The sequence below is a fragment of the Rutidosis leptorrhynchoides genome, chromosome 6 (assembly GCF_046630445.1).
Source record: "Rutidosis leptorrhynchoides isolate AG116_Rl617_1_P2 chromosome 6, CSIRO_AGI_Rlap_v1, whole genome shotgun sequence".
NCBI classification, from domain to species: Eukaryota; Viridiplantae; Streptophyta; class Magnoliopsida; order Asterales; family Asteraceae; genus Rutidosis; species Rutidosis leptorrhynchoides.
Genome location: NC_092338.1, coordinates 432,869,176 through 432,895,982, shown reverse-complemented (window position 1 = coordinate 432,895,982; position 26,807 = coordinate 432,869,176). Strand labels below are relative to the sequence as shown.

Genomic DNA, 26,807 nt, shown 5'->3' with positions numbered 1-26,807 from the left:
CCAAAGGGGTTTGCATACTCTTCATTCTAAGGTTGTTGAGGTACCGAGGGTCATAGAATGGGGACCCTTAGAAGCTGTAGAATTGGCCGGGCCAATTAGGGAATTACTTGTACAGAGTTATGGTAATTCTACTTTTAATGACTGGGTACGTTTATTCACCATGCGTAGACCTGTATATAAAGTATGGTGTGAAGAATTGTTGTGTAGTATAGAGTTGAATGATCGGGTAGCTAGTTTAACCGATCATTCTTTTATTAGATTTTTGTTAGGCGGTTCGATGCGCCACATGTCTTTACTAGACATGGCTCAGGCTTTACGTATATATACGCCTGAGGAGTTAGCATCTGCCGATTGTAGAGGGTTGATACTAAACGGTAGAAAGATAGATGAAAATTTTGATACACACGGTGTGTGGAGTCAAATGACAAGCCATCACCGTTTCAAAGGGGGAAATTACTCTTATTTGGATATAGATAGAGCCGAATTAAGAGTGATTCATAGGTTTTTAGCCAATTCGATTACACAAAGGGGTAAGAACAAGGAAAAAGTAAATGAACAGGATTTGTTTTACCATATGTGTATTCGAGACCCACAAAGCGCTGTAAGTATACCATATTGTGTGGGTTATTATTTATCAGCTATGGTTCGGGGGATGCGACCGCATAGCATAATAGGAGGTGGTATTTTTATTACTTTGATTGGTGAATATCTCGGTGTGGATATAAGTCGGGGGGGATTATTAGTGGAAGAACCAGAACCCCGCGATACTATAGGTTTAAATGTATACCATGGTGCGAAAGTTTTGAAGAGGCGAAATAACGCCGCAGTACCATACCATGGTAGACATCCACAGGTTGAGAGAAACCAACAGCAAGGTAATGTAGGAGGGGGGAATGAGATGCAAGAAATGCAAAGGTTTATAGCTTCTCAGGAGTATGAAAATGCTAGACAGAGAGCATTTGAAGATTGGCAAGTTCATTAGAACCAAATCATAGCTCATTGCCAACATATAGGTAGAAACTATATTCCTACACCGAAACCCATCTTCCCTCCCTGGTCTATAGAGATGCAGACATCGTATCCTACTTATAACCCTGCCGAAGCATTCTATAGCACCTATGGTTATGCCTGGAACCCCTATTGGTACCAGTATCATCCCTAGTATACTTATTTTTTTTTTAATTTGTAATTATTGATACGTTTAATACTTTTGTTAATATTGTAATCATTTTTATAATTATCTAACTTTTATTCTTAGATTTTAATAATATTTGAATGTGGGGTAATATACCAAACTTCAAAAATATGTATATATGTTATCAGTTTATCTTATGTACACAACAGGGTAAAACAACGCATTTTCAAAGACTGGCATTAAGTTCAGCAAAAGCAACTAATTTTGACGACAAGATGCAAAATATATGTGAAATAACAACAAGACGGAATGAACAAATGATGTGCACCATTTATCATTCAGCAAACAAACGCCAATATATTTGGAAACTTTGGTAAAAATTTAATCATTTTCACACTAATCACCCTCAATAATTTAAATTGTTACTGATTTCTTGCAAATGAGGGCATTGCAAGATCTTAAGTGTGGGAAGGGGTTAAATTCTTTCGGATTTTAAAATTTTTATCTTAAACACTTGGTTACCATTAAAAATACTAGTAAAGCAGTAGTTGTATTAGAATCTAGTGCTCTTTGATAAAAAAAAACAGCCCTAGTCTTATATACTAACTACCCAATTCTAGTAAAAATTTTCAAAATTTTCAATTAAATGAACTCAAAATCATGTTTATACATATTTATGAACGATAAAACTAGGTTTTAACACCGAAATTATTGTTACCTCGGAAAGGACATAAATTGAGAAACAAACTAAAATGTTAAAATTCATTTAAAATGGAATAGAGGACGATAAAAAGGAAAATAAAAGCCAAGTGTGGGAAAATTTACCAAGTTATCTTAAACATATGTCACATATATCTGTAACAAATAACTGAAAATACTTTTGCTTTGGACTAAACTAAACTGTTTTACCCGATGAAAGAAAAGAAAAGATGGATCTACACGATGAATCAATTCCATCATTAAAAGGAAGTAAAGTCTTCCGAAAAAGACACGCGCTTCTTGATTTAGGTCATGAAGTTGTCGTCCAGACCAGCTGTAGGTTGACGAAAAATCTAGAAAAGTCATCACTAAAATCAGCAGAAAATCCACGGACCTCAGCATTAAACAGGGTCGCCAAGTGGTCAGATTTATCCTAACCATGAGAAGGATTTATCTTGTATAATGGGGGGACACCATGAAAATTAGCTTGATAAGACTAATGAATCAGATCCCCAGAAAGGATAATCTCCTTAAAGATTAAAAATCAGCTTTTAAGACTGATATTACTCAATCCTAGAGATTGACCTTAAAGATTGAGAATTCAAACTCATGGAATTCAATGATATCTAAACTCGAGCTTGAACGAGAAAATATTTTGATCAAAATTACAAACCGATTTGTTTTCTGAAAACTCTATTTTCAATGCGTTCATTACCATTGAACGTAAAATCCTAGGAATTCACCTGGAATTCATTAGGTCACCTGAACTAAAACGGGTGTCAACCGTAAGAACGGTGGTTGCATAGTGGTCAAAGACAGGACCTTGTGCCATATCGAAAAATCATAAGGGTGAGCTTTACTATTGCTCCTACCAAGGATAGTAATTGCGTCCGACACGTTATAGACCATAATTAAAAGCATGTCAGGGGACATTGCCTTAACAGTTGCTTGTTCAACGCTTTCCTTTACAACCGGACGGTAGTTTACCGAAAGGTAATATACGGGACAAGTAAACTGGACGTGTTGCTTTCCAAATACAAGGTTAGCAAGTGGGTGACACAAAACCGCAAGTTTTGAGCTAAAATTTTCAAATCTGAAACCCACCAAACCCACAAAAATATTTTGCAAACACCGGTAAAGGGTTATTCCGGAAAACTTATCTAGGGTAAAAACTAGATTTAATTTTCAAAAGATCAAATGTTTTCATAAAGATCCAATTTCCTTAATGGATCTAAATTTTTATAGTCATGTGGGACTGTAAACCATATCGTTACTACCATTGTTTATACCGCCGTATAGAAATCACTGATGTACAAAGTGTGAAGAATAAAGAAGTGATTCTAGTATTTCAAGACGATATTGCTTGAGGACAAGCAACGCTCAAGTGTGGGAATATTTGATAATGCTAAAAACGAACATATATTTCATAGCATTATTCCTCAAGAAAGACAAGCTTTTAGTTGCAATTGTTCTATTTACAAGTGATATTCGTTTAAATAATAAAAGGTGAAGACAAAAGACAGACTCGACGAATTGAAGATGCAAACGACCAAAAAGCTCAAAAGTACAAAAGACAATCAAAGAGGTTCCAATTATTGATAAGAAACGTCTCGAAATTACAAGAGTACAAGATTCAAAACGCAAAGTACAAAATATAAAATTGTGAGCAAGGACGTTCGAAAATCCGGAACCGGGACCAGAGTCAACTCTCAACGCTCGACGCAACGGACTAAAAATTACAAGTTAACTATGTATATAAATATAATATAATATATAATTAATTATATTAATTATATATATATATTATATTTATAAATAAAAACCGTCGGCAGAGAAACACTCCAAAGTTGTGAGCTGTTATTTCAATCTCCGCGACTCGCGGAGTTTGAAGGCCAAAAAGGCCGCGAGTCGCGGAGCCCCAAATTCAGAAACCCCCTATAAAGCTCGCGCATTCTGATCGTAAAATATCATCTTTTTCTTCTTCTCCTCATACGTAAAATATATATATATATATATATATATATATATATATATATATTTATAATTTATATTTTAATTTTAATTATAATTCTAATAATAAGGGTATGTTAGCGAATGTTGTAAGGGTGTAAGTCGAAATTCTGTCCGTGTAACGCTACGCTATTTTTAATCATTCTAAGTTATGTTCAACCTTTTTACATTAATGTCTCGTAGCTAAGTTATTATTATGCTTATTTAAAACGAAGTAATCATGATGTTGGGCTAATTACTAAAATTGGGTAATTGGGCTTTGTACCATAATTGGGGTTTGGACAAAAGAACGACACTTGTGGAAATTAGACTATGGGCTATTAATGGGCTTTATATTTGTTTAACTAAATGATAGTTTGTTAATGTTAATATAAAGATTTACAATTGGGCGTCCCTATAAATTACCATATACACTCAATCGGACACGATGGGCGGAGTATTTATATGTACGAGTAATCGTTCATCTAACCGGACACGGGAATGGATTAATAGCCACTAGAATAATTAAAACAGGGGTGAAATTATGTACAAGGACACTTGGTATAATTGATAACAAAATATTAAAACCTTGGGTTACACTCAGTCGACATCCTGGTGTAATTATTAAACAAAGTATTAAAATCTTGTTACAGTTTAAGTCCCCAATTAGGTGGAATATTTAACTTCGGGTATAAGAATAATTTGACGAGGACACTCGCACTTTATATTTATGACTGATGGACTGTTATGGACAAAAACCAGATGGACATATTAAATAATCCAGGACAAAGGACAATTAACCCATGGGCATAAAACTAAAATCAACACGTCAAACATCATGATTACGGAAGTTTAAATAAGCATAATTCTTTTATTTCATATTTAATTTCCTTTATTTTATATTTAATTGCACCTCTAATTATCGCATTTTTATTGTTATTTTATTTAATTGCATTTTTAATTATCGTATTTTTTTTAATTATCGCAAGTTTATTTTATCGCATTTTTATTATTCGCAATTTCATTATTGTTATTTACTTTACGCTTTAATTTAAGTCTTGTATTTATATTTATTATTTTACATTTGGTTTTAACTGCGACTAAAGTTTAAAAATCGACAACCCCCTTTATAATAATAATATTACTTATATATATGTTTGTATTTTTATAAAAGTAAACTAATATAGCGTTGAGCTTTGTTTAAAAAAGATTCCCTGTGGAACAAACCGGACTTACTAAAAACTACACTACTGTACGATTAGGTACACTGCCTATAAGTGTTGTAGCAAGGTTTAAGTATATCCATTCTCTAAATAAATAAATATCTTGTGTAAAATTGTATCGTATTTAATAGTATTTCATGCTAAAATTTAATAGTATTTTATACCCCTTAGCTTTGACATCAGATGCAGGAAGCCATGACAATGGCACACCAACTCATGGACCAGATCACAAAGAGTTCTTTTAAGGCACCAATTACCGAAGTCAAGACAACTGAAGGAAAGAGGAAATGGGAAGACTATAAGGGCAAAAGTACTCACCTGAAGAAACAAGAAACTTTTAAAGGTAAACAAGATGGGGCAACTGCAAGTCCAAACTATAAGGGACCCCATCCGTTCTACAAAAGATGTTACACACATCATGCAGGTTATTGTCAAGTGGTCTGTGATAAGTGCAACAAGAAAGGACATGTGGAGAAAGATTATTATGCCACTGTTTCTGAAGTAAAGACAAAACCGACCGATGTCAAGAAATGTTTTGGATGCGGGAAGTCTGGTCACTTTATAAATCAATGCCCTGATAAGGAGAAGAACAAAGAACCCGCACGTGGGAGGGCATTTAATGTTAGTGCCAGTAAAGCACGTGAGGATCCTAATCTTGTCACGGGTACGTTTACCGTTAATAATCAACTAGCTTCTATTATGTTTGATACGGGTGCTGATAGAAGTTATATGTGTAAAGACTTTAGTTCTAAACTAAAATGTGCATCATTACCTCTAGACGATAAATATACTATTGAATTAGCTAATGGTAAACTGATAAAAGCCGATAAAATTTGCCATGGTTGCGAAATGAATCTCGCTGGTGAAACCTTCAAAATCGATTTGATACCCGTAGAATTAGGAAGTTTTGACGTAATCGTTGGCATGGACTGGATGTCCAAAACAAGAGCGGAAGTTGTTTGCGCTGAGAAACCAATCCGCATCCCTCGTAAGGATGAAACGTCATTAATGATTTATGGGGAGAAGAGCAACTCAAAGCTGAACTTTATCAGCTGTATGAAGGCCCAGAAACTTATAAGAAAAGGTTGTTATGCTATTCTGGCACACGTAAAGAAGATCAATACTGAAGAAAGAAGCATTGATGACATGCCGGTTGTAAGAGAATATCCCGGAGTATTTCCAGAAGAATTACCGGGGCTACCTCCACACAGATGTGTAGAATTCCATATTGATCTCATACCAGGAGCTGCACCTGTAGCCCGATCTCCATATAGACTTGCACCTTCAGAAATGCAAGAATTACAAGACCAGTTGCAAGAATTATCGGACCGTGGATTTATTCATCCCAGTTTTTCACCTTGGGGTGCTCTTATTCTGTTCGTCAAGAAGAAGGATGGATCTATGAGAATGTGCATAGATTACCGAGAATTAAACAAATTAACGATCAAGAATCGGTACCCATTACCGAGGATTGATGATTTGTTTGATCAATTGCAAGGATCAAGTGTTTATTCTAAGATTGATCTACGCTCCGGATATCATCAGCTGAGAGTGAAGGAAGAAGATGTTCCTAAAACCGCGTTCAGAACCCGTTACGGTCACTATGAGTTTCTAGTCATGCCTTTTGGATTAACTAATGCTCCAGCAGTATTTATGGATCTAATGAATTGCATCTGTAGACCGTATTTAGACAAATTTGTCATTGTTTTTATCGACGACATATTGATTTACTCGAAGAACAAGGAAGAACATGAGCAACACTTAAGACTGGTACTAGAGATACTCAAGAAAGAAGAATTGTACGCAAAATTTTCGAAGTGTGATTTCTGGTTACAAGAAGTACAATTTTTGGGCCACGTTGTCAGTAAACATGGAATTAAAGTTGACCCCGCCAAGATCGAAGCCATTAGTAAATGGGAAACACCGAAAACTCCAACACAAATCCGCCAATTCTTAGGTCTTGATGGTTACTACCGAAGATTCATTCAAGATTTCTCTAGAATCGCCAAACCCTTAACTGCATTGACTCAAAAGGGAAAGAAGTATGATTGGTCCACGGAACAGGAATCCTCATTCCAGTTATTAAAGAAGAAGTTAACGTCTGCACCCATTTTGTCATTACCAGAAGGAAATGATGATTTCGTGATCTATTGTGACGCTTCGCTCCAAGGTTTAGGATGTGTATTAATACAACGCACTAAAGTTATCGCATATGCCTCACGACAACTAAAAATTCATGAAAAGAACAATACGACGCACGATTTAGAACTTGGAGCAGTAGTTTTTGCACTCAAAATATGGAGACACTATCTATATGGCACCAAGTGTACAGTGTACACCGACCATAAGAGTCTTCAGCATATTTTTGATCAAAAACAACTCAATATGAGGCAACGTCGCTGGGTAGAGTTGTTAAACGATTACGATTGTGAAATCCGTTACCACCCCGGAAAGGCTAATGTTGTAGCTGATGCCCTAAGTCGAAAAGAAAGAGTAAAACCTCTTAGGGTCCGAGCATTGAATATTACAATTCGTACTGATCTCACAAAGAAAATTCAAGCAGCACAGTTAGAAGCTTTAAAAGAAGAAAACGAAAAAGGCGAAATAAGCAAAGGGTTAGAAAAACAACTTGAAGAAAAAGCCGATGGAACCCTGTATTTTGCTGGTAGGATATGGGTACCAAAACATGGTAACCTAAGGCAACTAGTACTAGATGAAGCACACAAAACGAGGTACTCAATTCACCCAGGAAACGGAAAAATGTACCACGATCTCAAGAAGTTTTATTGGTGGCCTAATATGAAAACAGAAATTGCTACTTATGTAAGCAAATGTTTAACGTGTGCAAAGGTCAAAGCTGAGCACCAAAAGCCGTCAGGATTACTGCAACAACCAGAAATTCCGCAGTGGAAATGGGAAAGAATAACCATGGATTTCATTACGAAATTTCCAAGGACTGCAAGTAGTCATGATACTATTTGGGTGATAGTTGATCGTCTAACTAAATCAGCTCACTTTCTACCAATAAAGGAGACAGACAGTATGGAGAAATTAGCACGCCTATATTTGAAGGAAGTAGTTTCCAGGCATGGTGTACCCATCTCTATCATATCTGATCGCGACACCCGATTCACATCACGTTTCTGGCAGTCATTACAAAAAGCATTGGGAACTCGATTAGATATGAGCACCTCTTATCACCCACAGACAGATGGTCAAAGTGAAAGAACAATACAAACATTGGAAGACATGTTACGGGCATGCGTGATTGACTTTGGAATCAGTTGGGATCGACACTTACCGTTGGCAGAATTTTCATACAATAACAGCTATCATACGAGCATCAACGCAGCGCCATTTGAAGCACTTTACGGTAGAAAGTGCAGATCTCCTATCTGTTGGAGTGAAGTAGGAGAAAGACAACTTACTGGACCAGAAATTATTCATGAAACCACCGAAAAGATCATTCAAATACAACAGCGATTGAAAACGGCCATGAGTCGCCAAAAGAGTTATGCTGATGTAAGAAGAAAACCGCTAGAATTTCAAGTGGGCGACAAAGTCATGTTGAAAGTGTCACCCTGGAAAGGCGTAGTACGATTCGGTAAACGAGGAAAGTTAAGTCCTAGGTACGTAGGACCCTTTGAAATCACCGAAAGAATTGGAGCAGTTGCTTATCGATTAAAGCTACCGCAAGAACTTAGTAGTGTTCATGACACATTTCACGTGTCAAATTTGAAGAAATGTTTAGCTGAAGAGGATGTCGTAATTCCTCTTGATGAAATACGAATCAATGATAAACTCCATTTTGTTGAAGAACCTGTTGAAATCATGGACCGTGAGGTCAAACAATTAAAACAAAGCAAAATACCGATAGTTAGAGTTCGTTGGAACGCTAGACGAGGACCCAAGTTTACTTGGGAATGTGAAGATCAAATGAAGCAAAAGTATCCACATTTGTTCACTAATATCGCTCATAAAACAGGTACTACTCAAAATTTCAGGACGAAATTTTCTTTAACGGGGAGGTTAATTGTGATGACCCGAAAAATTTTGACTTATTTAAACCAATTCTCTATACGATTTATTATTTTGACACGTTAAACAAAGTCTGTTAGATTGAGTCTTAAAAATTTTAGAACTGTTTCATATATACAATTACCTTTGACTACTCTCGACGATTCATGAACAATTATATGTATGTATATATATATGTACAAGTAAAAACGACTTTCCTATAGTAAAACACTATTTGCTACAGTAAAACACTATTTACTACAGTGAAACCGTATTTTGCTACAGTGCTACAGTGAAAACGACTTTGCTGCAGTGATTTGCTACAGTAAAACACTATTTGGTACAGTGAACACTATTTGCTACAGTAAATACTATTTGCTACAGTAAACACTATTTGCTACAGTAAATACTATTTGATGTCGACGAACTAGCAAACAAAACGGGAAAGGCGGCCATGCGATCGCATGGCAAAAACACTGAAAACTCATGCGATCGCATGAGCTACAGTAAATCGAAAAGTAATATAAATATGCCAGTTTTCTCGACGATGTATCACACATCATTTATCTCTTCTGTAATTAAATTTATAATTATAATTATAATTTTAATTTTAAGTTTAATAATAATAAAGTATATTCGAGGGTATTTTTAATTCGGGTTTCAAACCGATTTAAGCTAAGGAAATATTGGGTATTGTTCGGAGTATTGTTCTTGAATCCAAGGCCAACTATACAGTCGTCTACCATCATTACGTCTACGCAATTTGCCTACAATATTGAGTCTCAATATTGAACCGTGAGTTATAGTCTCCCTTTTTAAATACTCTAAATATTTTTGGGCTGAGAATACATGCAATTTATTTTAAACGCAATAAGACACAAGTACATACAAAATTCTACACTGAGTTAAACCGAAAATCCCTTAGCTTTGGTAACTAGTAGCTGCCAGTACATAGGATATGGACTGATGGGCGCGAATAATTGTATATGGATCCATAGGGCTTGACATCCCCGTCCGAGCTAGAGCGCTAGCCTTTTAACGGACGTATGTTATTTGAGTTTAAGACACGTTGGTTTGCGTGTATTAAAACGAATGGGGTAATTATCACTATAGCGTTAAGTTTAGTTACCAGGGTGCTCTGTTACGTAGAATCTATTGATAAACTTTTGATGAAATCTTGTGGTCTATCTTTATATATGTTTATGACTCGAGCAATTAAACCTATAACTCACCAACATTCGTGTTGACTTTTTAGCATGTTTTATTCTCAGGTCCTTAGAATTCTTCCGCTGTGATGTGCTTGTTGCCTGCATGGAGTCTCTCATGCTTTGTGCAAAGTTTATTGCATTCAAAATAAAACTGCGTTGTGTAATAAATAATTGGACTGTGAAGTCAACCTGTAAATTAAAGACTTATGTATTTTGGGGTTTTGCTTATACCTAAGCACTCGCCCACATGTTTATAACTTTCTATGTTTAGAAAGTCACTTATTTTAATGAATGCAATATTTTATCAAAACGTATCATATAGAGGTCAAAACCTCACTGTGGAATCAATGATTAACGTGCTGCGTCAATAGCGATTTTGACGGATCGTTACATTAATCCTTCTAACTTGACTTTCAAAATCAACTAAACACATGTTCTATATCTATATGATATGCTAACTTAATGATTTAAAACCTGGAAACACGAAAAACACCGTAAAACCGGATTTACGTCGTCGTAGTAACACCGCGGGCTGTTTTGGGTTAGTTAATTAAAAACTATGATAAACTTTGATTTAAAAGTTGTTATTATGAGAAAATGATTTTTATTATGAACATGAAACTATATCCAAAAATTATGGTTAAACTCAAAGTGGAAGTATGTTTTCTAAAATGGTCATCTAGACGTCGTTCTTTCGACTGAAATGACTACCTTTACAAAAACGACTTGTAACTTATTTTTTCGACTATAAACCTATACTTTTTCTATTTAGATTCATAAAATAGAGTTCAATATGAAACCATAGCAATTTGATTCACTCAAAACGGATTTAAAATGAAGAAGTTATGGGTAAAACAAGATTGGATAATTTTTCTCATTTTAGCTACGTGAAAATTGGTAACAAATCTATTCCAACCATAACTTAATCAACTTGTATTGTATATTATGTAATCTTGAGATACCATAGACACGTATACAATGTTTCGACCTATCATGTCGACACATCTATATATATTTCGGAACAACCATAGACACTCTATATGTGAATGTTGGAGTTAGCTATACAGGGTTGAGGTTGATTCCAAAATATATATAGTTTGAGTTGTGATCAATACTGAGATACGTATACACTGGGTCGTGGATTGATTCAAGATAATATTTATCGATTTATTTCTGTACATCTAACTGTGGACAACTAGTTGTAGGTTACTAACGAGGACAGCTGACTTAATAAACTTAAAACATCAAAATATATTAAAAGTGTTGTAAATATATTTTGAACATACTTTGATATATATGTATATATTGTTATAGGTTCGTGAATCAACCAGTGGCCAAGTCTTACTTCCCGACGAAGTAAAAATCTGTGAAAGTGAGTTATAGTCCCACTTTTAAAATCTAATATTTTTGGGATGAGAATACATGCAGGTTTTATAAATGATTTACAAAATAGACACAAGTACGTGAAACTACATTCTATGGTTGAATTATCGAAATCGAATATGCCCCTTTTTATAAAGTCTGGTAATCTAAGAATTAGGGGACAGACACCCTAATTGACGCGAATCCTAAAGATAGATCTATTGGGCCTAACAAACCCCATCCAAAGTACCGGATGCTTTAGTACTTCGAAATTTATATCATATCCGAAGGGTGTCCCGGAATGATGGGGATATTCTTATATATATGCATCTTGTTAATGTCGGTTACCAGGTGTTCACCATATGAATGATTTTTATCTCTATGTATGGGATGTGTATTGAAATATGAAATCTTGTGGTCTATTATTATGATTTGATATATATAGGTTAAACCTATAACTCACCAACATTTTTGTTGACGTTTTAAGCATGTTTATTCTCAGGTGATTATTAAGAGCTTCCGCTGTCGCATACTTAAATAAGGACGAGATTTGGAGTCCATGCTTGTATGATATTGTGTAAAAACTGCATTCAAGAAACTTATTTTGTTGTAACATATGTGTATTGTAAACCATTATGTAATGGTCGTGTGTAAACAGGATATTTTAGATTATCATTATTTGATAATCTACGTAAAGCTTTTTAAAACTTTATTGATGAAATAAAGGTTATGGTTTGTTTTAAAATGAATGCAGTCTTTGAAAAACGTCTCATATAGAGGTCAAAACCTCGCAACGAAATCAATTAATATGGAACGTTTTTAATCAATAAGAACGGGACATTTCAGAAGGAACTCTCTAAGTCTTTTGACATGAAAGACTTAGGACAGGCTCAATAAATTTTGGAAATGCAGATTACCCGAGATAGGAAGAATAGAAGGTTATGGCTATCTCAGGAGAAGCATATTGAACGAGTGCTTTCACGGTTCAATATGAACAATGCCAAACCTGTTAGCATTCCATTAGCCAATCATTTCAAGTTAAGTAAGAGATCATGTCCCTCATCCATGGAAGAGATCGGGGAGATGTCGTCAGTACCATATTCTTCAGCAGTTGGAAGTTTGATGTATGCAATGGTGTGTACGAGGCCCGATATTGCTCACGCAGTGGGAACAGTGAGTCGTTTTCTCTCTAACCCCGGGAAAGAGCATTGGCATGCGGTAAAATGGATTCTCAGATATCTTAAAGGTACAACGAAGATATGTCTTTGTTACGGGGGAGCTGATCCAATCTTGGAAGGTTATACGGATGCTGATATGGCTGGAGATCTTGATAGTAGGAAATCTACTTCAGGATTCATTTACACTTTTGCAGGAGGAGCTGTTTCATGGCAGTCAAGACTACAGAAGTGTGTTGCATTATCCACAACTGAAGCAGAGTATATTGCTGCCGCGGAAGCTGAAAAAGAAATGTTATGGTTAAAGCGTTATCTACAAGAATTTGGAATCAAGCAAAAGGAGTACAAGGTACATTGTGATAGTCAGAGTGCTCTAGATTTGAGCAAGAACTCCATGTACCATTCCCGTACAAAACATATTGATATTCTCTATCATTGGATACGCGAGGTAATTGATCGACAACTGCTGAGACTAGTGAAGATCCATACAAAGGAGAATCCTGCGGATATGTTGACAAAGGTGGTGACTCGAGAGAAGTTAGAGTTATGCAGAGACATAACCGGAATGTTTTCTATGGATACGTCTGGAGGGGAGAATTGATGATTTCCAGCCGTATCTTCTAGATGTTTCCATTCTAGCCGTAATCTAGAATCGTCTAGATATTCAAAGCTAGTCAACTTTGACAACTCATGTAGAAGAAGCAAACTTGATAATAATGACGGCTAGCAAGTTGTTCTCCGTTCACACCAATACACCTCCTCATAAGGAAGTAGCAAAATTGAAAACGATTACGGCTAGCCACCATTTTCGTGTTCACACCACGTTATGTTCACACCATTCCACCTCCTCAAAGTTTTCTATAAATAGAGGTCCAAACCTTCATTGTAAATCATTAAGAAAAGTGTAATCACACCTATTTAGTGTGTGTGAGTTAAATGTGTAATCCTAACCAAGAGTGAATACATCCCTAGATAGTGGTGAGAATTCCTAGTGTGTTAGTTTGAGAGTGTTTTTGTTTATTTGAGTTTTGTAATACTCTGTAATCTATTCTTGTGAGTAATAGAGTTATTTTCTCTCAAATTTGTGTGTACCAACGTCCAGGCGATCCTCTCATAATCACAACAGTTAACTCCAAGAAGACTACCTAAATTGGTGGAGAATACAAACTAAAAATTTACCCGAAATCCGCAATTATTACATGGTTCTTGTGAACATGGACATGAGTCTTCATTTAATGGAAGTTGTGAACCGGCTAACCCAAGCGGTAGACTTACCAATAGAGTTTGTGGATATGTACATAACTGTATATTGTCTTGTCAGACTATCATGGACAAGTACATGCAGAACCGGCTGGTGAGGCTCGTGTGTGTTTTACCTAGTTTGATCAGAAACAAGATTATCAACGTTCAAGATGTTCTCATTGAAGTTAAGGCGTTTTGTATTGAGTTCTCATGGATCCGTGGAGTGGTAGCCTTGTCTAGGCTTTTTAAAACCATGGAAAGATGGCTGTTTTTGTTCATGTTAAGATCATTTTTTCAATCTTTTTCAAATAGTTGGATATTCGTAGTCCCACATAAAGATTTATAATGAAAATTTTGGAATCTGGATATTTTGAAAGTGGGATTGGATATAGTTTTACTCTGTTTTTTGTTAATAAATATAAATTAGCAGTATTACTGCAATATATTAAATTAATTAATATTAAAATTAGTATTAATTAATGAACTAAAAGTTTGACATGTGATTCTCTTGTGCGTATTTGTTAAAAGACACTGCATATTTTCTTTTTTGTATTCACATATAGAGAGCCCCTTTACTACCTGTGCAATGTACTTATCTTTATTCCTTATGTCCTTTAAAAGTACTAGCTAAATGAGCACTTTGTTTCTACTCATTAAACACGTTGGTGACGAGCTCAATTAAGAGGTCAACTCTATTCGATCAATTAAAAGCTCCCTTTGAATTGTTTATGGTGGAAATCAGATTATGAAACTACATTAATATGGATTCTTTCATAGTTGTTAGTTCGTAAAGCAATGACAGAAGATTGAATGGACAGTAACTGAATATTATCAAAAAGAGCCCATCAATACAAAATACAATGTGTGCGAGCCGATAAGTATTACTGGGTTGGTGGCGGCGGTGGAGGGTGAAGTCGTTGATTCTGCATTTGGTGCCCTTGAAACCCTTGTGGCGGTGGTGGCATTGGAGGCCTATGTGTAAAGTTTGGCATGCCACTGCCAACAGGAGGAGGTGGAGCAGGCATGTTTCCGCCAGGTGGCATAGGTCTCGGCCCATTTCCCGTTGGAGGAGGTGGTGGCGGCAAAGAACCAGGCGGTGGACCCCTAGGAGGGTTCCCCATTGGAGGACCTTGTGATGCAGGCGGAGGTGGTGGTGGAGCTTGTTGAGGTGGTGGTGGTGGTGGGACACCAGGAGCTGATGTTCCATTTGCTGCAGCTGCAGGTTTATTTGTCTCCGGTGGCTTTACCTTAAAGTATAACTGCAACTGTATAATTGAACAAAACAAGATATAAATGACATGCCCAATAGAAAGATAAATAAGTACATATAATAATTGTGATCATAGGTGCTCAAATAAATTTGATAATTGTCACTGATACGTGAAGAGAATTTTGACCCACATACTTATGAGTGGATCAACTCGGGTGAGAGTATCTACAAGAAAAGCGTTGAAGATGGCCCAAAATGTGTTTTTTTGAAAAAAAAAAGTTTAAATCATTTTATTTATGGACTTGATTACTGTAGAAACAACATAAAATTTGTAACAATGCATTAAGAGGTAATGAACGGCTCTATTGAGTCGACAACAATCGTCGATTTATCGGCGACTTGACTGACTCTTAGAGCCTAAATTAATTTTCAGGCAGGAGTTAAAACCCATGGAAATTTGATTCTACCATTTTCATGGCGTCTAATTATTTTTATTTTATTATTTTTTTTTCTTTTTAAACTTTTTCCTACTTAAAGGCCGGAGGTCCTCTCGGAAGCAATCTCTTTATCCGTCGAATAGAGAGAGGGATGACTCTCTACTTTTGAGAGTGTTTCACTCTGGGTGAAGAAATGACTTGTCTTTATTCTCGGATAGGGGAAGTATTGTCTACATCTCACCTCCCCCATACACCACTTATGTGGTATTGGGTTTTGTTGTTGTTGTTGTTGTTGTTGCATTAAGAGGTAATGAATAGCTATATATACATATTCAAAATTATTAGTTTTGGGTCAATCCAAACCAAAATATACTTGTGTAACCCAAAAATGTTTTGATCGTCACACGACGTACTCAATCCACCTAATTTGCCACATCTAATGAGAGGGAACAAGAAGCATGTTCAAAACCATCTTTTTAGTTTGTAAAATGTTCACATGACACAAATATAAAAAATATATCTACTTGACCTTAATAGCCAAGCCAAGGTGTAGCATTTCCCTGGTTAAAAAGGGAAAAACGTGTAAAGCATATAAACTTATTACCGTAAACATTTTAAAATCTGGATCCCAGTGAGAGAAGAACTTAGGAGTAGACTTGTCGATTTCTGTACTTGGAACCTACACAACAAATTGCATTAGTTAGCAGTTAATATAAACACATAAGCATAATTACAAAAATGGGATGATAAATTACCTTGAAACCAATAGTCTCATATGGTTCAGCTGCGAACAGAAGATACTGGTATCTCTTGTCAAAAGATTCGACTTTCTGCAATGTAGAATAAAGTATCCGTTAGTGTGACCTTTATGTTACTTAGCAAAGAGTCAAAGACCAATGCACAACTATAACAACTATAAATAACATGGCAATTAGGTTACAAGTTCAGAATGAGCAATCGCAAGGGAAAAAAGCCGCACCTGTTCAAAGGATGACATGAATCGATGTCGTGGTTTAGTAAGATCTTCGATTTCAGGATACTCAATCTGCAATAAAGAACAAATGCAAGAAAACAAACCCAAGATCTTAGCAGAACCGTATATAAGTATAAAAATCAAACAAAATAAACACATTGTATCATTATCATCAAATATTATTTGTATCGTGCAAAGCAGTCAAATGTTTAATGGCACCGAGCACATACAATAAGTATAGCTCATTTAAGTTTCTAAAAACAAGCAGATACAATTTAATTAATGAAAAGAAGAAATACCTGGAATAGCAAAGACCTTTGCTTTGTATCCGGATCAAACTGCTTTGTCACTCGGTAGCCAGGTCGACCAATCTTGACTGTATAACCAATACAATTGAAGTTAACCACTTTAAGTTACATATAGAATAACAGAAACAGAAAAAAAGGATCTTTGTTGAATACAACATACCATATACTCTTTCAAAAACAGAGATAATAATAACGCGTCACAACATAAAAACACGAACACAAACAAGGTTATGTGTAACGGATCCTAAATATATACTATTAAGTTCTTGGTTTGAACCAAGTTAGATGCCATGAAAATGTAAAACGTTGTAACTCTGGCCATCCAGATCAATAGTAAATTTTAAGGAAGTACATTGTAGTGATAATTTCTTTTTTTTACAGAATTACAGTTCTATAAACATTCAAGATAACTGCCTATAATTAATTAGTTTTTTCTAAAATTCTGTTTATAACTAATTTTTTCTCAATTGTTTTCCTTGGGATGGAGGTGTGGGACATGAATTGGTCAAAATTTACTAAGCGATGCACGCCATCCTAACATCATAACATCCTCACCAGTCTTCAAATTACAACCTGTTTCTAAAATCGTCTTCAACTAATATCAAGAAAATGACTAAAAAGCGCCATTATTTAACTTGCAAGTATCATAAGCAAACAAATACTCCAACGGATAAACGATTATTACAACACAGCATTCAAAAAGAAAGCCAATTACCTGACTTGCGAAAATTAACTTTACGCTTATGAGGTTGCGGTTGCGCAGGCGCATCTTTAGCTTCACGAGCAGCTCGTTTCGCTAAATTGGTCTGATGTCTTTTCCCTTGTGTATGTGCTAGATAATTCCCCTCATTATTATGCAATGTTAAACACAGCTTACACTCATAACTACAGTTTTAATAACAATAACAAATCATTAACCTCATGTCATTTAATTTAATTTATATTTATGTAACAGTAATAGTTGCAACGTATAAAAAGCTAGGGTTAGGATTTTAGTACCTTCCGAGATGATTGCGCATGAAATAGGGATCTTTAGCAAGATCGATAGTTTCAAGAGCAAGCCTTCGAAGCCGTTCACGTCGATCGATGGCTTCATTTTGAGCCGATGCCGCGCCACCGCTACCTGGTTTCGAACCCCATTCTCGATCCATCGTTCTCACTCTATCAAAGGTTTATGCTTGGAGTTCTGTTTATTTTTACTGTAGTATTTTTTCCCTGATATGATATAAAAGTCCTTCAGTTTCGTGGAAACGACACAAATATCCTTTAGCTATATGAAACTTACAATTTCACCCCCTAAAAAAGATAAAATACAACTACCGATTATAGTTTCAATAATGAAATACGAGTACATAAATGCAATTTACCTCTTTTAAAATGGAGTGATTTTTTTTAGAGAGTACTACGGGATCACTAGGGTGACTTAATCACCCGCGTTTATCTCCCACAATTGCATAACTCGCCCTCCACTGCTGTCTAGAGGAAACTCGACCCAATCTGAGAGCATGAGCGTTAAAAACATCATCCCCCACTGCCCCGGCAACGCGATGTGTGAAAGTCACCCTTGGGTGAAATTCAAGGGTAAATGGGCAACCTTGTATGCAATGTTGCACTCCACGGGAGTCGAACTCCTGACCTCTCGCTAAGAGAGGCAGACCACTACCACATGAGCTACAACACAAGGTTTTTAAAATGGAGCGTTTATCGTGTAAGATAGTTAAATTAAGTTACATCCGTCATATTCAGATTCTCATTGTAAGTAAAAGTAAGGTAAAAAAGTAATACCGAGTGTGATGAGTTGATAAGAGCACTTGTAACAACCCAACTATATATATATATATATATATATATATATATATATATATATATATATATATATATATATATTAAAATAAGTCAATCTGGCCTGACAGGCTTAGCCCGCGGTGCGGCTTAGCACTATTTCAGGAAGTCAGAATCATAAAGACCCTCGACCTTCAAAATAAGCTTTAGCCCGCGGCGCGCCCATGAGGGCCGCGGTGCAGCTCACCTGCTGTGCAGATTCTCACTTAATAAAATTCCACAAGCGCCAAATTTCGCAAACACGAGAACCAACATTTCAAAAGGCTTCGCACCACACCAATAAACAAAGTTTACATGTTTTATGACCCCCATTCAAATATTTGACCACCGAGCATCATTGCTCGTTACAATTCAAAATATAAGTTTCGACCACAAAAAGTTTAACTTCCAAACGACACTTAGAGCATGGTGTTTGGGATTTAAACTACCCATATCTTGGTCGAACTTCCAAAAGCTAATTTTCCGAGAGTCACTAATCCAACTGAATACCTTTGCCCTTATCCGCTCCGGAGCCTAAAAAGGTAAACAACGAGAGGGTAAGCAAAACGCTTAGTGAATGCAATAATTACACATACATATATATAACCCATCTATTTGCAAATCACACCCAACAAATACCTCATACGAACTTGTAACTCAAATAGCATGTCATCAATACTCGTAATACTAACGAGTCGTACATTAACACAAAACCGCATTAGCATATACTCAACCCAATATATATATATATATATATATATATATATATATATATATATATATATATATATATATATATATATATATATATATATGCTACACAATCACAACACAATATGGTTAACCATAAACGCTATGGTGCTACCGGCTCGTGGTTCACACCATACGCATTTGACTCATACTCCTTTGAAGTGCTACCGGCTCGTGGTTCACACTTTGGCGATACCGGCTCGTGGTTCACGCCTTGTTTATAGTGCTACCGGCTCGTGGTTCACACTTCATTTTATAGTGCTACCGGCTCGTGGTTCACACTTCATTTTATAGTGCTACCGGCTCGTGGTTCACACTTGATGCTACCGGCTCGTGGTTCAAATCGCGACACTCGTCACCTACATGTTATGGCACTACCAACTCGATGGTTCATACCATAACATTCACAAATAAATACGCTATATACATATACGTATAATTACTCCACTCACTTTAAAGTCTTTTGCGAAAGATAGCCGAGCTTGCAACCTTCAATGTAACGTACCTATTACATTATGCATATAATCAATCACAAACTCAAGTTGGTCAATCAACACACTTACCATCCTAGGGTCATTTTGACCCATGGTGCAATTTCGACCCATTTGCGCCCTTAACCCTAAAATTGGGTCAACTTTGCCAAAACCCTAACACATGCCAAATATGGTCTTAAAACACTTCTCAACCCGAGATTATCGCATTTTCACACACATTAACCAACTTAGGTCATCAAAGACTCGTTTGACTTATTTTAAAGTCAACACACCCATTTGGGTCACCCGCAATCCAAATAACACCCAAAGACTCAACAACAAAGTGTGCTAGTGCTTTAAATACTCATTTAAGACCCATAAATACATTTAACATTTCAAAACCCTAAGTTGGTCATCTTTGAGTCCTCATGACCCAAACTTCCCCAAAAACCCCCAAATCACTAACAAATGGGTTTTATGTTCATCACTAACCCAAACCCTAGCCCTTAAACTAATTAAAGTAAGGAAATCAAGGTTAAGACTTACCACCACAATCAAAACGTAGCTATTAACGAGGTGCATGACTTTAACACTTGCACTATAACCCGAAACAAGCTCCTTCCTTTCTTGATTGAGCTTTCTCACACTAAAAGTCTTCTCTCTCACTAGAATTGAAGTGGAAAGGAAGTGGTGGTTGAAAATGGAGTAAATGGTGGTCTAGATCTGACCTTGGGGCTTTAAATCCGTCCCCCATGTGAATTTACCAAAAAGCCCTTTGAAATATCTAAAAGAAAAAGTAACAAATTCTGCCAGGTGACAACCGCGCCGTGGCCCAAAGCTGAATCTGAGGGTCATCAGCTGTATATATGTACAATATGTACGAAACGGTTTCGGGTCTTACAACTCTCCCCCACTTGATTCGGATTGCGTCCTTGCTACGACGCCATTGGACCTTAAAAGTCCTCACCTCTTTATTTCTCAACCTTTTGACTTTCTCATCGAGTATAGCCATCGGCTCCTCCACATACTCTAACTTGTTGTTTAGCTCAATTTCGTCTAGTGGCATCCACGAAGAATCATCCGCAAGACACTTACGGAGATGGGAAACATGAAATGTATTGTGGATCCCCGCAAGCTCTTCGGGTAATTCCAAACGATACGCAACTTGGGTAACACGAGCTAAGATTTTAAATGGCCCAATAAATCGAGGAGCTAACTTCCCCCGTTTTCGAAACCGAATAATAACCTTCCATGGCGAAACCTTAAGCATCACCATGTCACCTTCTTGGAACTCAATCAATCATCTACGTTTATCGGCATACGACTTTTGTCTATCTTGGGCCGCTTTCAAATGAGTCTGAATCATCTCAATCTTACTATTCGTCTCTAAAACCAAATCGGTACTCCCGATTTCTCTTTGTCCCAGTTCACCCCAACAAATTGAAGTTCGACACCTTCGCCCATAAAGCATCTCATAAGGTGGCATCCCGATACTAGTATGATAACTATTATTGTACGAGAATTCCACCAAAGGCAAGTGCTCATCCCAACTACCACCGAAATCAATAATGCACGCCCGTAACATATCCTCCAATGTTTGATTCGTACGTTCGGTTTGACCGTCCGTTTGAGGATGGTACGCCGTGCTCAATTTCAATTGTGTACCCATATCTTCATGAAACTTTTCCCAAAATCGAGATGTGAAACGAGTATCTCGATCCGAAATAATAGATATAGGAACCCCATGCCTTGATATCACTTCCTTGATAAACAACTTAGCCAAAGTCTCCGACGATATCGCTTCCCGAATAGGAAGAAACAAGGCACTTTTTGTCAATCTGTCAACTATCACCCAAATCGTATCAAATTGGGTTCTCGCCGTCTTAGGTAACTTTGTGATGAAATCCATGGTAATGTGCTCCCATTTCCATTTCGGGATTTCTAACAGTTGTAACTTACCATACGGTTTTTGATGTTCGGCTTTAACTTGCAAGCACGTGACGCATTGTTCAACATACTTAATGTGACGCCCCGTACAAAATTAACGTGTACGGATCATCAACAACAGGATCATTACAAGGTCAAACACTATATGATGTTTTAAAATAAGTTTGCATTCAAACTATGTTACTTTTGAAACAATGAATTTGTAACGACCTATGGGTCACGTACTATTATTATCGCCTTCTATTCGTAGAGGCACATTATCGTATGTTAAACATTTGACGTTGGTTATGACGTCACCTTTTCTTATGAATGCAAACTTATTTTAAAACAGCATATAGTGTTTGACCTTGTAATGATCCTGTTGTTGATGATCCGTACACGTTAATTTTGTACGGGGCGTCACATTTGGTATCAGAGCATTGGTTGTAGGGAATTAGGTTGCATTAGTGAGTCTACACCGGACCAAGTAGGATTCACTAATAGGACTAATCTACAACTTGCTAGTTTACTTGTTTCTGCGGAACTTGCTGCATGCTGGTGTTTACTTTTACTGCTATATGTCGTATACTGTTACTTGCTTTCACTACTGCATGCTATTACCTACTTTCTATTGCATGATACTTGTCATTATTACCATGCTACTTACTGCTATAGATGATCTAGACTGACGTAGTTACTTTGCCTAATACGTGCTTGCTATATGACTTACTGACATGGAAAAAGTTATTTTTCCTTGTTCAGATGTCGGATATTCCACCTGTTATCATTTTGGAGAGCGACTCAGACTCATCCGCCACCTCGCCTGCTACTGCTGCCGACACACAGATCCCTTTCTCTTTACCCTCCAGCGACTCTGGCGCTTCGTCCTCTGGAGCCAGTAGCCATGCACCCAACCCAGTGATCATCTCAGACGGACATGAGGATCCACCGGAGATTCCAGCTCTACTCATCCCAGGACCCTCGGAGCCACAGCACCATTCCGGTGGTGCTGTGATTCCTGGGGAATATGGGGACGTTCCGTTCCGTAATGAGCATAATCATTGGGCTAGACGCCTTCCTGATGGACGTGTTGTGCCGATTCCACCCGGCCGATACCGACTGATGACTACCGGCCGAGCACATCCACCTTCCGATGATTCCGACGACTCATCATCCGATGACTCTAGCGACGATGATTCCGACGAGGACCCTGAGGAGGCACTCGTGCAGCCACACTCTACCCCACCGAAGAAGCGGTATCGTTTCGATGGTACTGTTATTCCAGGGGTTAACGGAGGTAGGTCGTTCGTTAACGCACATGGACTGAAGGTTAGAGTTACCGCCCGTATCCTGCTGATCCATTCATACGTAAGGCTCCCCATTATGCAGCATCTAGTTCTGGTGCTGGACCGTCTGCACCACCAGCTCCACCAGCATCATCTGCACCACCGGCACCACCTGCACCATCAGCACTGCCTGCTCCACTAGCCTCTCCCTCTGTCGAGGAACTGACGAGGGAGGTGGATACCCTCCGTGCTCGGGTAACTGAGCTCGAGGACCAGGTGTCCCACATGATGGACATCCTTTACCTACCGTCACCATAGGGATTTTGTATTAGGTTTCTTTATGTAATCCCGTTTGTAGTTTCATGTTTCACTCATGTATTGTACGAATCTTATGCGAATGTATGCAACTTTTTATTAGTGAATGGAACTTAGTGTTGTTTAATCTTTGTACGTTGTTCTATTTACGTTAATGTATGATGATTTTGTAGTATTTGTATCTAATTGCAAAATCACTTGCATCGCACATTAGTTCAAATGGTAGATTCCAATTTGGTGTTATCATGATCGGCGCATTAGTGAGTTTCTCTTTAAGAATATTAAAAGATTTGATACACTCATCTGAAAAGATGAATGGAGCATCCTTTTCTAGGAGTTTATTCATAGGAGTGGCAATTTTAGAAAAATCTTTTATGAAACGTCGGTAAAAACCGGCATGCCCTAGAAAACTCCTAACTCCTCTAACATTGGTGGGATGTGGAAGTTTAGCAATTACATCTACTTTAGCTCTATCCACTTCAATTCCTTCTTTTGAAATCTTATGTCCAAGAACGATGCCCTCTTTAACCATGAAATGGCATTTCTCCCAATTAAGTACTAGATTTGATTGTTCGCATCTAATAAGAATTCGTTCAAGATTAGCTAGACATGTTTCAAATGTATCACCGAAGACTGAAAAGTCATCCATGAAAACTTCCATGCATTCTTCTATCATGTCATGAAAAATCGCCATCATACACCTTTGAAAGGTTGCAGGGGCGTTGCAAAGTCCAAATGGCATGCGTTTGTAAGCAAAAGTACCATAAGGGCACGTGAATGTGGTTTTCTCTTGGTCCTCTGGTGCTATTGGAATTTGAAAATATCCGAAAAATCCATCTAGGATTTATGTGTGTAGACACTTTTGCTCTAAGATAGATTGGTCGTTAGTTCCTCTGGAGGAGAGTATGCTTGTTGAGGTAGCCAATTGAAAACATGAGAAAGTTGACCAAATTGGCCGAGGAGGTATTATAAACCTAGCTGGAGTGGATTTTGAAATTGATCTAATACCCATCAAATTGGGAAGCTTTGATGTGATAGTCGGTATGGACTGGTTGTCCAAAGTAAGAGCCAAAGTTATCTGTGGTGAGAAGATTCTCCGTATACCACGCGAGACTGGAGAGCCACTGATTGTTTACGGAGAGAGATGTAGTCCGAAGTTGAACCTTATTAGTTGCTTGAAGGCACAAAAGGTTATGAAGAATGGGCGTTTTGCTATTCTGGCACATGTGAAGAAGCTAGAAGTTGAAGAGAAGAGCGTTATCTTCCCCTCTTTCGGGTGGTTCAATAACTGTTTCCCAACAATAAACATCCTTTTTTGGAGGTAAGAATGTTGCATTATCGAAACTCGTGTTCAGGTTAGTGTTCAGGTTCGGGTTCATATTCATTTTCAGGTTCAGGTTCCCGGTTATTATGTTAACCGGGAACTGATTAACCTGCTTTCTTTTCCAAAGCTTCAATTCTTCTTTAATCACGATAACAATGGGTGAAAAGAGTAAAATAAGGACAACTGAGGCGGTCATAACATACTCGATTTTCAAAAATTGAAGCTTATTTTGGATTATAGTTATAACCATAAGAAGTCCGGCTAACCCTAACGAAATATACAAAAGGTTATAAAATGTTTTAACCTCATTCACTTGTCGAACAACATTTAAAATTCTAACGATTTGAATAAAAACGATTGAAACCACAGCTGGAAGCCACCCGATAAACAAGATCAAAGATCTTGTATCATGCCCATAAAAACTATGATACAATTGGGTAATAATTGCACCACTTAACCCAACAAACCCCTTCAAAAGACCCAAAACTACCCCTCGGCTTTCAGGGAAGTTTCTAACACAAGTAACTAACGCGCCTGTATTGGCAAAAGTTTGTGAATTTGCACCTATACAAATAAACAAACACATTTGCCAAATAGGCGGTTTAGCGATCCTTTTTGTAACCGCTAACCAGACCATAATGTACCCGGAAAAGCTCATAATCGCTCCTAGTAAAAGCACGACCCACGGCGGTGAGATCTCGCTAATTAAACCCGAAATGATCCCAGCATTACCACCTAATTCTTTAAAAGTACTTAAAAGATTAAGTGTACTTTGATCATAACCAAGTGCAGTTTTTATGTCACCGGAGTATATAGCAAACATATAAATTGCTCCGGCGACTGACATGATGAGTAGGCAGGCAAACATCATGAACCACCGCCCTCTGAATACATGTAGGCTCAAGTTGACAATATTTTTCATCCCACCATCACCGGTGAAAGTAGATGATTTAGTCATCATATTTATGTGTTTTCTATAAATGTTTGTTTGGATTGGATGAGAAAGTATGTGTTCGTGCCGGGAGGTGTATATGAGTGTTTTATGATTTTGTATATATCATATCATATAACTAAGTGGTAATACAAATTTTTTTTATAGACGAATTCTTATGCGACTTAAATTAAAAGTTGACCTGGTAGTTATGTAGTGAAGATGAACACGAGATAATTGCAATTAGCTCATTAGAGAATATATTATTTCGATAAAATTCGTTATTATTATTAAATATCTAATTTCATATTCTAATTTTGAAATTTTGTTAACATGTTATATTTTATTATAGTATATAATCATTTCTGTGACAATCATGTATATGACGTCGTATATATCCCAGTTGTTCTGAATTGTCGATATACCTTTGAAGATTTTGGTAAATGTCTTTCAACGGTGTTGTCTTTGGATGTTATAAACTTGTGTATATGTAAGTAATAAGGAACCATTACTAGATAGCCGAGTGGTTGGGGCTCTGAGTTCCTTGCAATAGGTCTCACGTTCGAATCCCAACCCTATACCTTTTTTTAATATGGAATAAGGATTTAAATTTAAAGGACATTTTTAATACGAATTTTGTAATGAAAACTCTTAAGAATGTCGTTAACGCTCATTAATATGCTGCATGTAGCGGTTGCGGTTGACTTTACAATGACGGTTATTAAAGTGTACAATTGTTATTTTTATGTCAGTTAAAAATATTCAAAATAATATTACTTACGTCAGTTTGACATGAGCAGAAGAGGCAACTAGTGTAAAAAGTTGTTTAAATGAATTATCACGTTGTCATTGTGATATCATGATGACATTAGTAAACAAACATAAAGAGATATGTTGTAGTCGTAACGTCATGATGACACTAGCTAGAATTTGAAAGATAAATGAAAAATTCAATGTTGTGAATAGTATAACGTTAAAATATTACACAAATAAAACGATCATA

General features: G+C 36.9%; 3 protein-coding genes across 3 annotated transcripts in view; 1 reads left to right on the top strand and 2 right to left on the bottom strand.

Annotated features, from left to right (window-relative positions):
• Window positions 1-14,396, top strand: part of LOC139855273 (uncharacterized) — a 40,562-nt gene extending 26,166 nt beyond the window's left edge. The window contains 4 exon segments of the mRNA XM_071844509.1: window positions 6,321-6,356; window positions 8,428-8,454; window positions 13,968-14,104; window positions 14,107-14,396. Of these exon segments, the coding sequence (XP_071700610.1) occupies window positions 6,321-6,356; window positions 8,428-8,454; window positions 13,968-14,104; window positions 14,107-14,396 (490 nt within the window).
• Window positions 14,397-14,788: 392 nt separating this feature from the next.
• Window positions 14,789-18,163, bottom strand: LOC139855476 (uncharacterized). Its single transcript, XM_071844703.1, has 7 exons — window positions 17,978-18,163; window positions 17,694-17,863; window positions 16,970-17,046; window positions 16,677-16,742; window positions 16,453-16,527; window positions 16,302-16,376; window positions 14,789-15,315 (listed from the first exon to the last, which is right to left on the bottom strand). Exons 1-7 carry the CDS (start codon window positions 18,127-18,129, stop codon window positions 14,932-14,934), a joined length of 999 nt encoding a protein of 332 aa, XP_071700804.1. The 5' UTR covers window positions 18,130-18,163; the 3' UTR covers window positions 14,789-14,931.
• A 6,621-nt stretch (window positions 18,164-24,784) lies between these two features.
• On the bottom strand, window positions 24,785-25,831 carry LOC139855272 (uncharacterized). Its single transcript, XM_071844508.1, has one exon. The coding sequence runs from the start codon at window positions 25,829-25,831 to the stop codon at window positions 24,785-24,787; it is 1,047 nt and encodes a 348-aa protein (XP_071700609.1).
• Window positions 25,832-26,807: the final 976 nt, after the last annotated feature.

Coding starts and splice junctions, on each gene's coding strand:
- LOC139855476 (XM_071844703.1), bottom strand. CDS start 18,129: ATGGATCGAGAATGGGGTTCGAAACCAGGTAGCGGTGGCGCGGCATCG. Junction 17,864..17,977: donor ATGCGCAATCATCTCGGAAG/GTACTAAAATCC, acceptor TTAAAACTGTAG/TTATGAGTGTAAGCTGTGTT. Junction 16,377..16,452: donor ATGAGACTATTGGTTTCAAG/GTAATTTATCAT, acceptor TTTGTTGTGTAG/GTTCCAAGTACAGAAATCGA.
- LOC139855272 (XM_071844508.1), bottom strand. CDS start 25,831: ATGACTAAATCATCTACTTTCACCGGTGATGGTGGGATGAAAAATATT.